This window comes from Lepisosteus oculatus, chromosome 18, assembly GCF_040954835.1.
Source record: "Lepisosteus oculatus isolate fLepOcu1 chromosome 18, fLepOcu1.hap2, whole genome shotgun sequence".
In the NCBI taxonomy this organism is placed as follows: domain Eukaryota; kingdom Metazoa; phylum Chordata; class Actinopteri; order Semionotiformes; family Lepisosteidae; genus Lepisosteus; species Lepisosteus oculatus.
Window position 1 is genome coordinate 23075402 of NC_090713.1, and position 12927 is coordinate 23088328.

Genomic DNA, 12927 nt, shown 5'->3' on the forward strand with positions numbered 1-12927 from the left:
TCAGCCCCTCACCTCAGCGCGGGTCTTCTTGGACAGAACCCTCAGCCAGTTGCCGATCATGGTGAGGATGGAGGCGAAGTAGGCCAGACCCAGCAGGATCCAGAACCACACCAGGGGCTTGTAGAGGTGGTCACTGTCCTCCTGGTCCCCTGGGGAGGAGAGAGGAGGACCGGCTGAACACCAGTACAGGGAGCGGAGGGGAGAGGGGAGAGGAGAGAGGAGAGAGGAGAGAGGAGAGAGGAGAGAGGAGAGAGGGGAGAGGAGAGAGGGGAGAGGAGAGAGGAGAGAGGGGAGAGGGGGAGAGAGGGGAGAGGAGAGAGGGGAGAGGAGAGAGGAGAGAGGAGAGAGGAGAGAGGGGAGAGGGGAGAGGAGAGAGGAGAGAGGGGAGAGGGGAGAGGAGAGAGGAGAGAGGAGAGAGGGAGAGGGGAGAGGGGAGAGGAGAGAGGAGAGAGGAGAGAGGAAAGAGGGGAGAGGAGAGGGGAGAGGGAGAGGGGAGAGGGGAGAGGGGAGAGGGGAGAGGGGAGAGGAGAGAGGAGAGGGGAGAGGGGAGAGGGGAGAGGGGAGAGGGGAGAGGGGAGAGGAGAGAGGGGAGAGGGGAGAGGGGAGAGGGAGAGGAGAGAGGAGAGAGGGAGAGGGGAGAGGGGAGAGGGGAGAGGGGAGAGGGGAGAGAGGGGAGAGAGGGGAGAGGGGAGAGGGGAGAGAGAGAGGGGAGAGGGGAGAGGGGAGAGGAGAGAGAGAGAGGAGAGAGGGGAGAGGGGAGAGGGGAGAGGGGGAGAGGAGAGAGGAGAGAGGAGAGAGGAGAGAGGAGAGAGGGGAGAGGAGAGAGGAGAGAGGGGAGAGGAGAGAGGGGAGAGGGAGAGAGGGGAGAGGAGGGGCAGTGGTTGTCATGGTGAAACAGCGCGCTGACACATGTCCAAGCGGAGCACCTGCCACATAGTCCCCGAAGCCCACGGTGGTCAGGGTGATGACCACGAAGTACGTCGCCTCCAGGAGGGTCCAGTTCTCCACCTTCTGGAACACCAGGGTCGGCACGGCAACAAACAGCAGGCAGCCAATCAGGATGAAGAGAACCGCCGAGATCACGCGGACGATGGTAGGACTGACTTTCCACTTCTGATGGAGAGGAGAGAGGAGGTGAGAGGAGGGAGATATGGAAGGGGGCAGGGGGGATGAGGAAGAAGAGAAACCAGTATCATACCAGGAATATGGCCTCGATCTTCGCAATCCCTCGTCTCAGGCCTGTTCCCAGGTGGTCTCCACTCCAGCCAGCAGGATTCCAAACATTGGGATACCAATCAAAGCATAGAAGATGCAGAAGATCTGGCCACCTTCCGTCTTGGGGGAGATATTCCCAAAGCCTGGAAAAATGGGAGTAGTTTATGAGCAGTCAGGGAAGAGAGATTCCCCAGCGATGGTTTTGACAGAAATTCATTATTTGCTTTGGCAACACTGATTGTACCCATCGGTCACACTAATAAAGCACCTGGAATTGAATTGAATTGAATTGTGTGCTGAGATTCGCCACCAGAGGTCGTGAGAGTGCTGGGTATCAGTGGTGAATTATGAGACGGTGAAACTCACCGATTACAGCTCATCGGTGAGGGTAGTGATGACAGTGTTTGACTGCGGTGTGGGACTCACCAACAACGGTGATGACTCACCAACGATGCTGATGACTCACCGATGGGTGTTTGACGGTGGTGATGACGGTGTTTGTGGTATTGATGGTGTTTGACTGTGGTGATGATGGTGTTTGACGGTGGTGATGACTCACCTATGGTGGTGATGATAGTGTTTGTGGTATTGATGGTGTTTGACTGTGGTGATGATGGTGTTTGACTGTGGCGATGATGGTGTTTGACGGTGGTGATGATGGTGTTTAACGGTGGTGATGATGGTGTTTGACTGTGGTGATGATGGTGTTTGACGGTGGTGATGACTCACCGACGGTGGTGATGATGGTGTTTGACGGTGGTGATGACTCACCGATGGTGGTGATGATGGTGTTTGTGGTATTGATGGTGTTTGACGGTGGTGATGATGGTGTTTGACGGTGGTGATGACTCACCGACGGTGGTGATGATGGTGTTTGACAGTGGTGATGATGGTGTTTGACGGTGGTGATGACTCACCGATGGTGGTGATGATGGTGTTTGTGGTATTGATGGTGTTTGACGGTGGTGATGACTCACCGATGGTGGTGATGATGGTGTTTGCCGGTGGTGATGACTCACCGACGGTGGTGATGATGGTGTTTGACAGTGGTGATGATGGTGTTTGACGGTGGTGATGACTCACCGATGGTGGTGATGATAGTGTTTGTGGTATTGATGGTGTTTGACTGTGGTGATGATGGTGTTTGACTGTGGTGATGATGGTGTTTGACGGTGGTGATGATGGTGTTTGACTGTGGTGATGATGGTGTTTGACTGTGGTGATGATGGTGTTTGACGGTGGTGATGACTCACCGATGGTGGTGATGATGGTGTTTGTGGTATTGATGGTGTTTGACGGTGGTGATGACTCACCGATGGTGGTGATGATGGTGTTTGCCGGTGGTGATGATGGTGTTTGACAGTGGTGATGACTCACCGATGGTGGTGATGATGGTGTTTGCCGGTGGTGATGATGGTGGTGTTTGACGGTGGTGATGACTCACCGATGGTGGTGATGATGGTGTTTGTGGTATTGATGGTGTTTGACGGTGGTGATGATGGTGTTTGATGGTGGTGATGACTCACCGATGGTGGTGATGATGGTGTTTGACGGTGGTGATGATGGTGTTTGACTGTGGTGATGATGGTGTTTGCCGGTGGTGATGATGGTGTTTGACGGTGGTGATGATGGTGTTTGCCGGTGGTGATGACTCACCGATGGTGGTGATGATAGTCCCGGAGAAGAAGAAGGCGCTGGCCAGGTCCCAGCGGCTTGTGAAGGCAGTGGTGTTGAGCGGGTCGACTCCTGAGCCCACAGCATCTGCCACCTCCTGCACAGACAGACAGAGAAACACGCAGGTGGACAGACATTAGAGGAATTGCGTACAGTCCCAGTCTCTCCGGTACGAGTCTCCCCGTACAGTCCCAGTGCGTCCAGTACCTTGATCAGCAGGTCCAGCTGCTCGGCGCTCACACAGCTGTGGTTGCCCAGGAAACCCCGCTTGCTGTCGGCGATGTTGCCGTGCTGCTGCGTCTCCCAGGGAGACTCCAGGGTGCGGAAGACCACGGCGCCCAGCACCAGGTACAGCAGCACGGCCGTGAAGATCGCCAGGAGAGTGGACCACCGCATGCCTCCGGCCCGCCGGCGCCCCCTGGCGCTGCCCCCTGCGCTGACCCGCCTTAGAATGGACTCCCGCGAGCCGTAACTGGGCAGCAAGCGCCCGGGGCACAATCGTCATGGTAGCTGTGTCCGTCCGGAGGAGGAGGCGGGGGCACTGAGACAGAGGAGAGGGGGTTCAGCGCGGGGAGAGGGGATACGGCGTCCGCGCGGGAACGCCGACGGTCTCCCGCGATGAGGCTCGGCTGTCTGAGCCAGCGGCCCCTCCTCCCGCCTGTGGACAGCAGCACTCCTGAGATTTACTGCTCTCCACCAGATTAACAATAACACTGACACGGGGCCCGGAGAGAGCCGGGCAGACAGGGAGAGAGACAGGGAGACAGAGCCTGGAGAGAGCCGGGCAGACAGGGAGAGAGACAGGGAGACAGAGCCTGGAGAGAGCCTGGCAGACAGGGAGAGAGACAGGGAGACAGAGCCTGGAGAGAGCCGGGCAGACAGGGAGACAGGGAGAGAGACAGGGAGACAGAGCCTGGAGAGAGACAGGGAGACAGGGCCTGGAGAGAGACAGGGAGACAGGGAGAGAGACAGGGAGACAGGGCCTGGAGAGAGACAGGGAGACAGAGCCTGGAGAGATCCGGGGAGACAGGGAGAGAGACAGGGAGAGAGAGCCTGGAGAGAGACTGGCAGACAGGGGGAGAGACAGTGAGACAGGGAGACAGAGAGAGACAGGGAGACAGGGCCTGGAGAGAGCCTGGCAGACAAGGAGAGAGAGAAATAGGGAGAGAGACAGGGAGACAGGGAGAGAGATACTGGGAGACAGGGAGACAGACAGGGAGAGATTCTGGGAGAGGGATACTGGGAGACAGGGAAACAGACAGGAAGAGATTCTGGGAAATGTTATGCTCTTCAGACTTCAGTGCACAAACAGTCTCGCTGGCAGACTTCGCCAGCACACAGGGAAACACTCACGTATTCAGACAGTCCCCTCTGTACCACACCGGTCACCTCACACAGGGACACACTGGTGTATTCAGACAGTCCCTCTGTACCACACCAGTCACCTCACACAGGGACACACTGGTGTATTCAGACAGTCCCCTCTGTACCACACCAGTCACCTCACACAGGGACACACTGGTGTATTCAGACAGTCCCTCTGTACCACACCAGTCACCTCACACAGGGACACACTGGTGTATTCAGACAGTCCCCTCTGTACCACACCGGTCACCTCACACAGGGACACACTGGTGTATTCAGACAGTCCCCTCTGTACCACACCGGTCACCTCACACAGGGACACACTGGTGTATTCAGACAGTCCCTCTGTACCACACCAGTCACCTCACACAGGGACACACTGGTGTATTCAGACAGTCCCCTCTGTACCACACCGGTTACCTCACACAGGGACACACTGGTGTATTCAGACAGTCCCTCTGTACCACACCAGTCACCTCACACAGGTGCAGCCATGACACCACGGTCAACAGCACCGGGCGCGAGCTGCTGCAGCTCTGTCAAGGGCTGGGCCTGTACATCGTCAACGGCAGGACTAGAGGGGACTCTCTAGGCAGGTTCACCTACAGCTCAGCTCTGGGCAGCAGTGTAGTGGACTACGCCATCACCGACCTGGACCCCTCCTGTATCAGTGCCTTCACTGTCAGGCCACAAACTCCCCTCTCCGACCACAGCCAGATCACACTCTACATGAAGAGAGCACACCAGCACAGAGACACACTGACACAGCCCAGCCTCTACAGCAGATGGAGTCAACATGCTGAGACACAGCAGCCCAAAGTTGCAACAAGCCCTGCTCAAACTCCTCAATCTCATCATGACAGCTGGATGTTTCCCCGAGGCCTGGAACCAAGGATTGATCACGCCCATCTATAAGAGTGGAGATAGACTTGATCCCAACAACGACCGGGGCATCTGTGTGAACAGTAACCTGGGGAAGGTATTCTGCAGTATCCTGAACACGCGAATACTGGCCTTCCTTACTGAACACCGTGTCCTGAGCAAGAGTCAGATTGGCTTCTTACCAGATCAACGCACATCCATTCATATTTATATCCTGTACAAAAACATGTTCACCAAAAGTAACTTTTTTCCTGCTTTATTGATTTCCAGAAAGCATCTGACTCAATTTGGCTTGAAGGACTGTTTTACAGATGTCTCCAAAGTGGTGTAGGGGGTAAAGTGTATGATGTAATTAAGTCAATGTACTCAGGGAGCAAATGTGCAGTGAAAATTGAAAATAAAAGAAAATAATTCTTCACTTAGAGTCATGGGGTGAGACAGGGCAGCAGCCTGAGCCCAGCACTGTATCTATATCTATGAGTTAATACTGTATATCTATATTATATGAGTTAGCAGGAATGTTAAAACAGTCTACAGCTCCTGGTCTCACACTACATGACACAGAGATCAAGTTCCTGCTCTACGCATATGACCTGGTCCTGCTGTTGCCCACAGGACAGGGGCTGCAGCAGAGCCTGGGCACTGCCAGCCCATCTGGACCCAGAACAGCAGAGCCTGGCACTGCTGGAGCAGTACTGTCAGTCCTGGGCACTGCCAGTCCATCTGGACCCAGAACAGCAGAGCCTGGCACTGCTGGAGCAGTACTGTCAGACCTGGGCACTAACAGTCAATCTGGACAAGACCAGAGTCATGGTTTTCCAGAAGAAAGCCAGACCTCAGGGAAACAAGTATCACTTCACACTGAACAACACACTGAAGCACACATCCAGCTACACACACCAATGACTGTCAATCAGTTCATCTGGGAGTCTTGACCTGGCAGTGAAGGCACTGAGGGAGAAAGTACACAGAGCTTTCTACAGTATTAGAAGACTCTATAACATTAAACCCCCATAAAAATCTGGCTCCAAATATTTGAAAGTGTAATCCAACCCATTGCCCTATACGGCAGTGAAGTTTGGGGTCCACTCACAGACCAGGATTACACTCAATGGGACAAACACCCCACAGAAACTCTGCACATGGAGATCTGTAGAATCATCCTCCGTGTGCAGAGAAAAACTCCTAACAACGGGTGCAGGGCCGAATTAGGCCAGTACCCACTATTGATAAACATACAGAAAAGAGTATTAAGGTATTGGCTACACCTAAAAAACAGCAACCAAAATTCCTACCACCACAAAGCCAAGAGCTGAGCCCAAACAGAGCCCCCTGAGCCAGCTGGTCCGGAGGCTTACTGACCTGAGCCACACCGACACTAACCAGCCTCAGGACAGCACTGCTAGAGCACCACAACCCAGACTCAACCACATCACAGCACAGATCAAACAGCAATATCTCACACACTGGGACACACACACACAAACACAACATAAACTGGAATGCAACAGAACCCTAAACAGACAATACACACTAGCCGATAATTTGACCAAGATAAATAACAGCAAAAAGATACAGGTCTGCCTGTGACCAGTGTCTGTGTCCAGGCTGTGGTCACTGAGCCTGACAAAGTACAGGCTCAGTGACCACAGCCTGGCCATAGAAACTGGGTGACACAGGCAGACCTGGCTGTCCAGAGAGGACAGGCTCAGTGACCACAGCCTGGACACAGACACTGGACACAGGCAGACCTGGCTGTCTAGAGAGGACAGGCTCAGTGACCACAGCCTGGCCATAGAAACTGGACACAGGTAGACCTGGCTGTCCAGAGAGGACAGGCTCAGTGACCACAGACCGGACACAGACACTGGACACAGGCAGACCTGGCTGCCCAGAGAGGACAGGCTCAGTGACCACAGCCTGGACACAGACACTGGTCACAGGCAGACCTGGCTGCCCAGAGAGCACAGGCTCAGTGACCACAGCCTGGACACAGACACTGGTCACAGGCAGACCTGGCTGTCCAGAGAGGACAGGCTCAGTGACCACAGCCTGGACACAGACACTGGTCACAGGCAGACCTGGCTGCCCAGAGAGGACAGGCTCAGTGACCACAGCCTGGACACAGACACTGGTCACAGGCAGACCTGGCTGTCCAAAGAGGACAGGCTGTGCTCCCACTGCCAGCGGGGAGAAACAGAGACAGAGGTGCACTTTCTGATGTACCGTGAGGAATACTCCGGGACTAGACAAACATTCTTTCCTAAAATAACAAACGTACTCCCAGAATTCCCACACCTGCCAGAATCAGAACAGCTCCTAATCCTACTGGGAGAGGGAGGAGGGAACTCAGCTGAACTGGCAGCCCAGTATGTGATCTCCTGTCACAGCCTCAGGAGCAGCAACTGCCCCTCTCAGTAAATAATAGTCTCATGTGTTGTCTGTAAATATTTACCTCTTTGTTCTTACTGTATATTTCTGTAAATATCTTGTTAATTGTTATCGCCTTGGCAACACTTTAATTCACTGTCATGCCAATAAAGCACTTTGAACTGAGGATTGAGAGAGAGAGAGAGGGAGAGATACTGGGAGAGAGGGAGAGAGAGACTGGGAGAGAGGGAGAGAGAGACTGAGAGAGAGGGAGAGATACTGGGAGAGAGGGACAGAGAGACTGGGAGAGAGAGAGATAGTGGGAGAGAGGGACAGAGAGACTGGGAGAGAGGGAGAGAGAGACTGGGAGAGAGGGAGAGATACTGGGAGAGAGGGAGATAGTGGGAGAGATACTGGGAGAGAGGGAGGGAGATACTGGGAGAGAGGGACAGAAAGACTGGGAGAGAGGGAGAGATACTGGGAGAGAGGGAGAGAGAGACTGGGAGAGAGAGAGATACTGGGAGAGATTCTGGGAGAGAGGAAGGGAGATACTGGGAGAGAGGGAGAGATACTGGAAGAGAGGGAGGGAGATAGTGGGAGAGAGGGAGAGAGATACTAGGAGAGAGAGAGAATAACTGGGAGAGAGGCAGAGTGATACTGGGAGATACTGTATCTCAGCTCCAGATACAGAAACAGCCAGCATCCTGTATAGATCTGTGTGAGTGGAAGAAATGCTGTTTCTTTTTACTCCACAAAATCACCATTACTTGAAGAGTTTTTGAAATGTCTCCAGTTCTCTCATGACTGCTGTGTTCTCAGGGCTGAGAAATGGCCTTCCTTCCAAAACCGAATTCCCCTAATTCCACACACACGTTGAGTGAAGATTGCAAATTCATCTACTGCATTTTTCTCTGGAAATTTACAGCACAATGAGATTGGACACCACTTACACACCTACTGCAGGGTGATATGGCACTGTCAGACTGTGGGACAGTAACACTGTCAGACTGTGGGACAGTAACACTGTCAGACTGGGGGACAGCAACACTGTCAGACTGTGGGACAGTAACACTGTCAGACTGGAGGACAGCAACACTGTCAGACTGGGGGACAGCAACACTGTCAGACTGTGGGACAGTAACACTGTCAGACTGTGGGACAGTAACACTGTCAGACTGGGGGACAGCAACACTGTCAGACTGGGGGACAGCAACACTGTCAGACTGGGGGACAGAAACACTGTCAGACTGGGGGACAGTAACACTGTCAGACTGGGGGACAGCAACACTGTCAGACTGGGGGACAGCAACACTGTCAGACTGGGGGACAGCAACACTGTCAGACTGGGGGACAGTAACACTGTCAGACTGGGGGACAGCAGCACTGTCAGACTGTGGGACAGCAGCACTGTCAGACTGGGGGACAGTAACACTGTCAGACTGGGGGACAGCAGCACTGTCAGACTGTGGGACAGCAGCACTGTCAGACTGGGGGACAGTAACACTGTCAGACTGGGGGACAGCAACACTGTCAGACTGGGGGACAGTAACACTGTCAGACTGGGGGACAGTAACACTGTCAGACTGGGGGACAGCAGCACTGTCAGACTGTGGGACAGCAGCACTGTCAGACTGGGGGACAGTAACACTGTCAGACTGGGGGACAGCAACACTGTCAGACTGGGGGACAGCAACACTGTCAGACTGGGGGACAGTAACACTGTCAGACTGGGGGACAGTAACACTGTCAGACTGGGGGACAGTAACACTGTCAGACTGGGGGACAGCAACACTGTCAGACTGTGGGACAGCAGCACTGTCAGACTGTGGGACAGCAGCACTGTCAGACTGGGGGACAGCAACACTGTCAGACTGGGGGACAGAAACACTGTCAGACTGTGGGACAGTAACACTGTCAGACTGGGGGACAGCAACACTGTCAGACTGGGGGACAGAAACACTGTCAGACTGGGGGACAGTAACACTGTCAGACTGGGGGACAGCAACACTGTCAGACTGGGGGACAGTAACACTGTCAGACTGGGGGACAGCAACACTGTCAGACTGGGGGACAGAAACACTGTCAGACTGGGGGACAGCAACACTGTCAGACTGGGGGACAGAAACACTGTCAGACTGGGGGACAGTAACACTGTCAGACTGGGGGACAGCAACACTGTCAGACTGGGGGACAGTAACACTGTCAGACTGGGGGACAGTAACACTGTCAGACTGGGGGACAGTAACACTGTCAGACTGGGGGACAGCAACACTGTCAGACTGGGGGACAGCAACACTGTCAGACTGGGGGACAGCAACACTGTCAGACTGTGGGACAGTAACACTGTCAGACTGGGGGACAGCAACACTGTCAGACTGGGGGACAGTAACACTGTCAGACTGTAGGACAGTAACACTGTCAGACTGGGGGACAGTAACACTGTCAGACTGGGGGACAGTAACACTGTCAGACTGGGGGACAGTAACACTGTCAGACTGGGGGACAGCAACACTGTCAGACTGTGGGACAGCAGCACTGTCAGACTGTGGGACAGCAGCACTGTCAGACTGGGGGACAGCAGCACTGTCAGACTGGGGGACAGTAACACTGTCAGACTGGGGGACAGTAACACTGTCAGACTGGGGGACAGCAACACTGTCAGACTGGGGGACAGTAACACTGTCAGACTGGGGGACAGCAACACTGTCAGACTGGGGGACAGTAACACTGTCAGACTGGGGGACAGCAACACTGTCAGACTGTGGGACAGCAGCACTGTCAGACTGTGGGACAGCAGCACTGTCAGACTGGGGGACAGTAACACTGTCAGACTGGGGGACAGCAACACTGTCAGACTGTGGGACAGTAACACTGTCAGACTGTAGGACAGCAACACTGTCAGACTGGGGGACAGTAACACTGTCAGACTGGGGGACAGCAACACTGTCAGACTGTGGGACAGTAACACTGTCAGACTGTGGGACAGCAGCACTGTCAGACTGGGGGACAGCAACACTGTCAGACTGGGGGACAGAAACACTGTCAGACTGTGGGACAGTAACACTGTCAGACTGGGGGACAGCAACACTGTCAGACTGGGGGACAGCAACACTGTCAGACTGGGGGACAGAAACACTGTCAGACTGTGGGACAGCAGCACTGTCAGACTGGGGGACAGCAACACTGTCAGACTGGGGGACAGAAACACTGTCAGACTGTGGGACAGTAACACTGTCAGACTGGGGGACAGCAACACTGTCAGACTGGGGGACAGAAACACTGTCAGACTGGGGGACAGTAACACTGTCAGACTGGGGGACAGTAACACTGTCAGACTGGGGGACAGCAACACTGTCAGACTGGGGGACAGAAACACTGTCAGACTGTGGGACAGCAGCACTGTCAGACTGTGGGACAGCAGCACTGTCAGACTGGGGGACAGCAACACTGTCAGACTGTGGGACAGCAGCACTGTCAGACTGTGGGACAGCAGCACTGTCAGACTGGGGGACAGCAACACTGTCAGACTGGGGGACAGAAACACTGTCAGACTGTGGGACAGTAACACTGTCAGACTGGGGGACAGCAACACTGTCAGACTGGGGGACAGAAACACTGTCAGACTGGGGGACAGTAACACTGTCAGACTGGGGGACAGCAACACTGTCAGACTGTGGGACAGTAACACTGTCAGACTGGGGGACAGCAACACTGTCAGACTGGGGGACAGAAACACTGTCAGACTGGGGGACAGTAACACTGTCAGACTGGGGGACAGTAACACTGTCAGACTGGGGGACAGTAACACTGTCAGACTGGGGGACAGCAACACTGTCAGACTGGGGGACAGTAACACTGTCAGACTGGGGGACAGTAACACTGTCAGACTGGGGGACAGCAACACTGTCAGACTGGGGGACAGTAACACTGTCAGACTGGGGGACAGCAACACTGTCAGACTGGGGGACAGTAACACTGTCAGACTGGGGGACAGCAACACTGTCAGACTGGGGGACAGTAACAGTGTCAGACTGTAGGACAGTAACACTGTCAGACTGGGGGACAGTAACACTGTCAGACTGGGGGACAGCAACACTGTCAGACTGGGGGACAGCAACACTGTCAGACTGGGGGACAGCAACACTGTCAGACTGGGGGACAGCAACACTGTCAGACTGGGGGACAGCAACACTGTCAGACTGGGGGACAGTAACACTGTCAGACTGGGGGACAGCAACACTGTCAGACTGGGGGACAGTAACACTGTCAGACTGGGGGACAGCAACACTGTCAGACTGGGGGACAGTAACAGTGTCAGACTGTAGGACAGTAACACTGTCAGACTGGGGGACAGTAACACTGTCAGACTGGGGGACAGCAACACTGTCAGACTGGGGGACAGTAACACTGTCAGACTGGGGGACAGCAACACTGTCAGACTGGGGGACAGCAACACTGTCAGACTGGGGGACAGCAACACTGTCAGACTGGGGGACAGTAACACTGTCAGACTGGGGGACAGCAACACTGTCAGACTGGGGGACAGTAACACTGTCAGACTGTGGGACAGCAACACTGTCAGACTGGGGGACAGCAACACTGTCAGACTGGGGGACAGTAACACTGTCAGACTGTGGGACAGTAACACTGTCAGACTGGGGGACAGCAACACTGTCAGACTGGGGGACAGCAACACTGTCAGACTGGGGGACAGCAACACTGTCAGACTGTGGGACAGTAACACTGTCAGACTGGAGGACAGCAACACTGTCAGACTGGGGGACAGTAACACTGTCAGACTGTGGGACAGCAACACTGTCAGACTGGGGGACAGTAACACTGTCAGACTGGGGGACAGCAACACTGTCAGACTGGGGGACAGTAACACTGTCAGACTGGGGGACAGCAACACTGTCAGACTGGGGGACAGTAACACTGTCAGACTGTGGGACAGTAACACTGTCAGACTGTGGGACAGTAACACTGTCAGACTGGGGGACAGCAACACTGTCAGACTGTAGGACAAAAACAGTGTAAAGACACACTGTCAGACTGGAGATACAGCTGTAAAGACACTGTCAGACTGGAGATACAGCTGTAAAGACACAGTGTCAGACTGGAGATACAGCTGTAAAGACACTGTCAGACTGGAGATACAGCTGTAAAGACACACTGTCAGACTGGAGATACAGCTGTAAAGACACACTGTCAGAGTGGAGATACCACTGTAAAGACACACTGTCAGACTGGAGATACAGCTGTAAAGACACACTGTCAGACTGGAGATACAGCTGTAAAGACACACTGTCAGACTGGAGATACCGCTGTAAAGACACACTGTCAGACTGGAGATACAGCTGTAAAGACACACTGTCAGACTGGAGATACAGCTGTAAAGACACACTGTCAGACTGGAGATAC

General features: G+C 54.2%; 1 protein-coding gene across 1 annotated transcript; it reads right to left on the reverse strand.

Moving 5' to 3' along the window:
- On the reverse strand, positions 1-3377 carry LOC138223965 (potassium channel subfamily K member 4-like). The gene is given in 6 exon segments (XM_069180142.1): positions 1-149; positions 927-1113; positions 1199-1260; positions 1263-1358; positions 2872-2986; positions 3097-3377. Coding segments are annotated over 6 exon segments (798 nt in total). The 5' UTR covers positions 3286-3377.
- Between the last annotated feature and the right edge of the window lie 9550 nt (positions 3378-12927).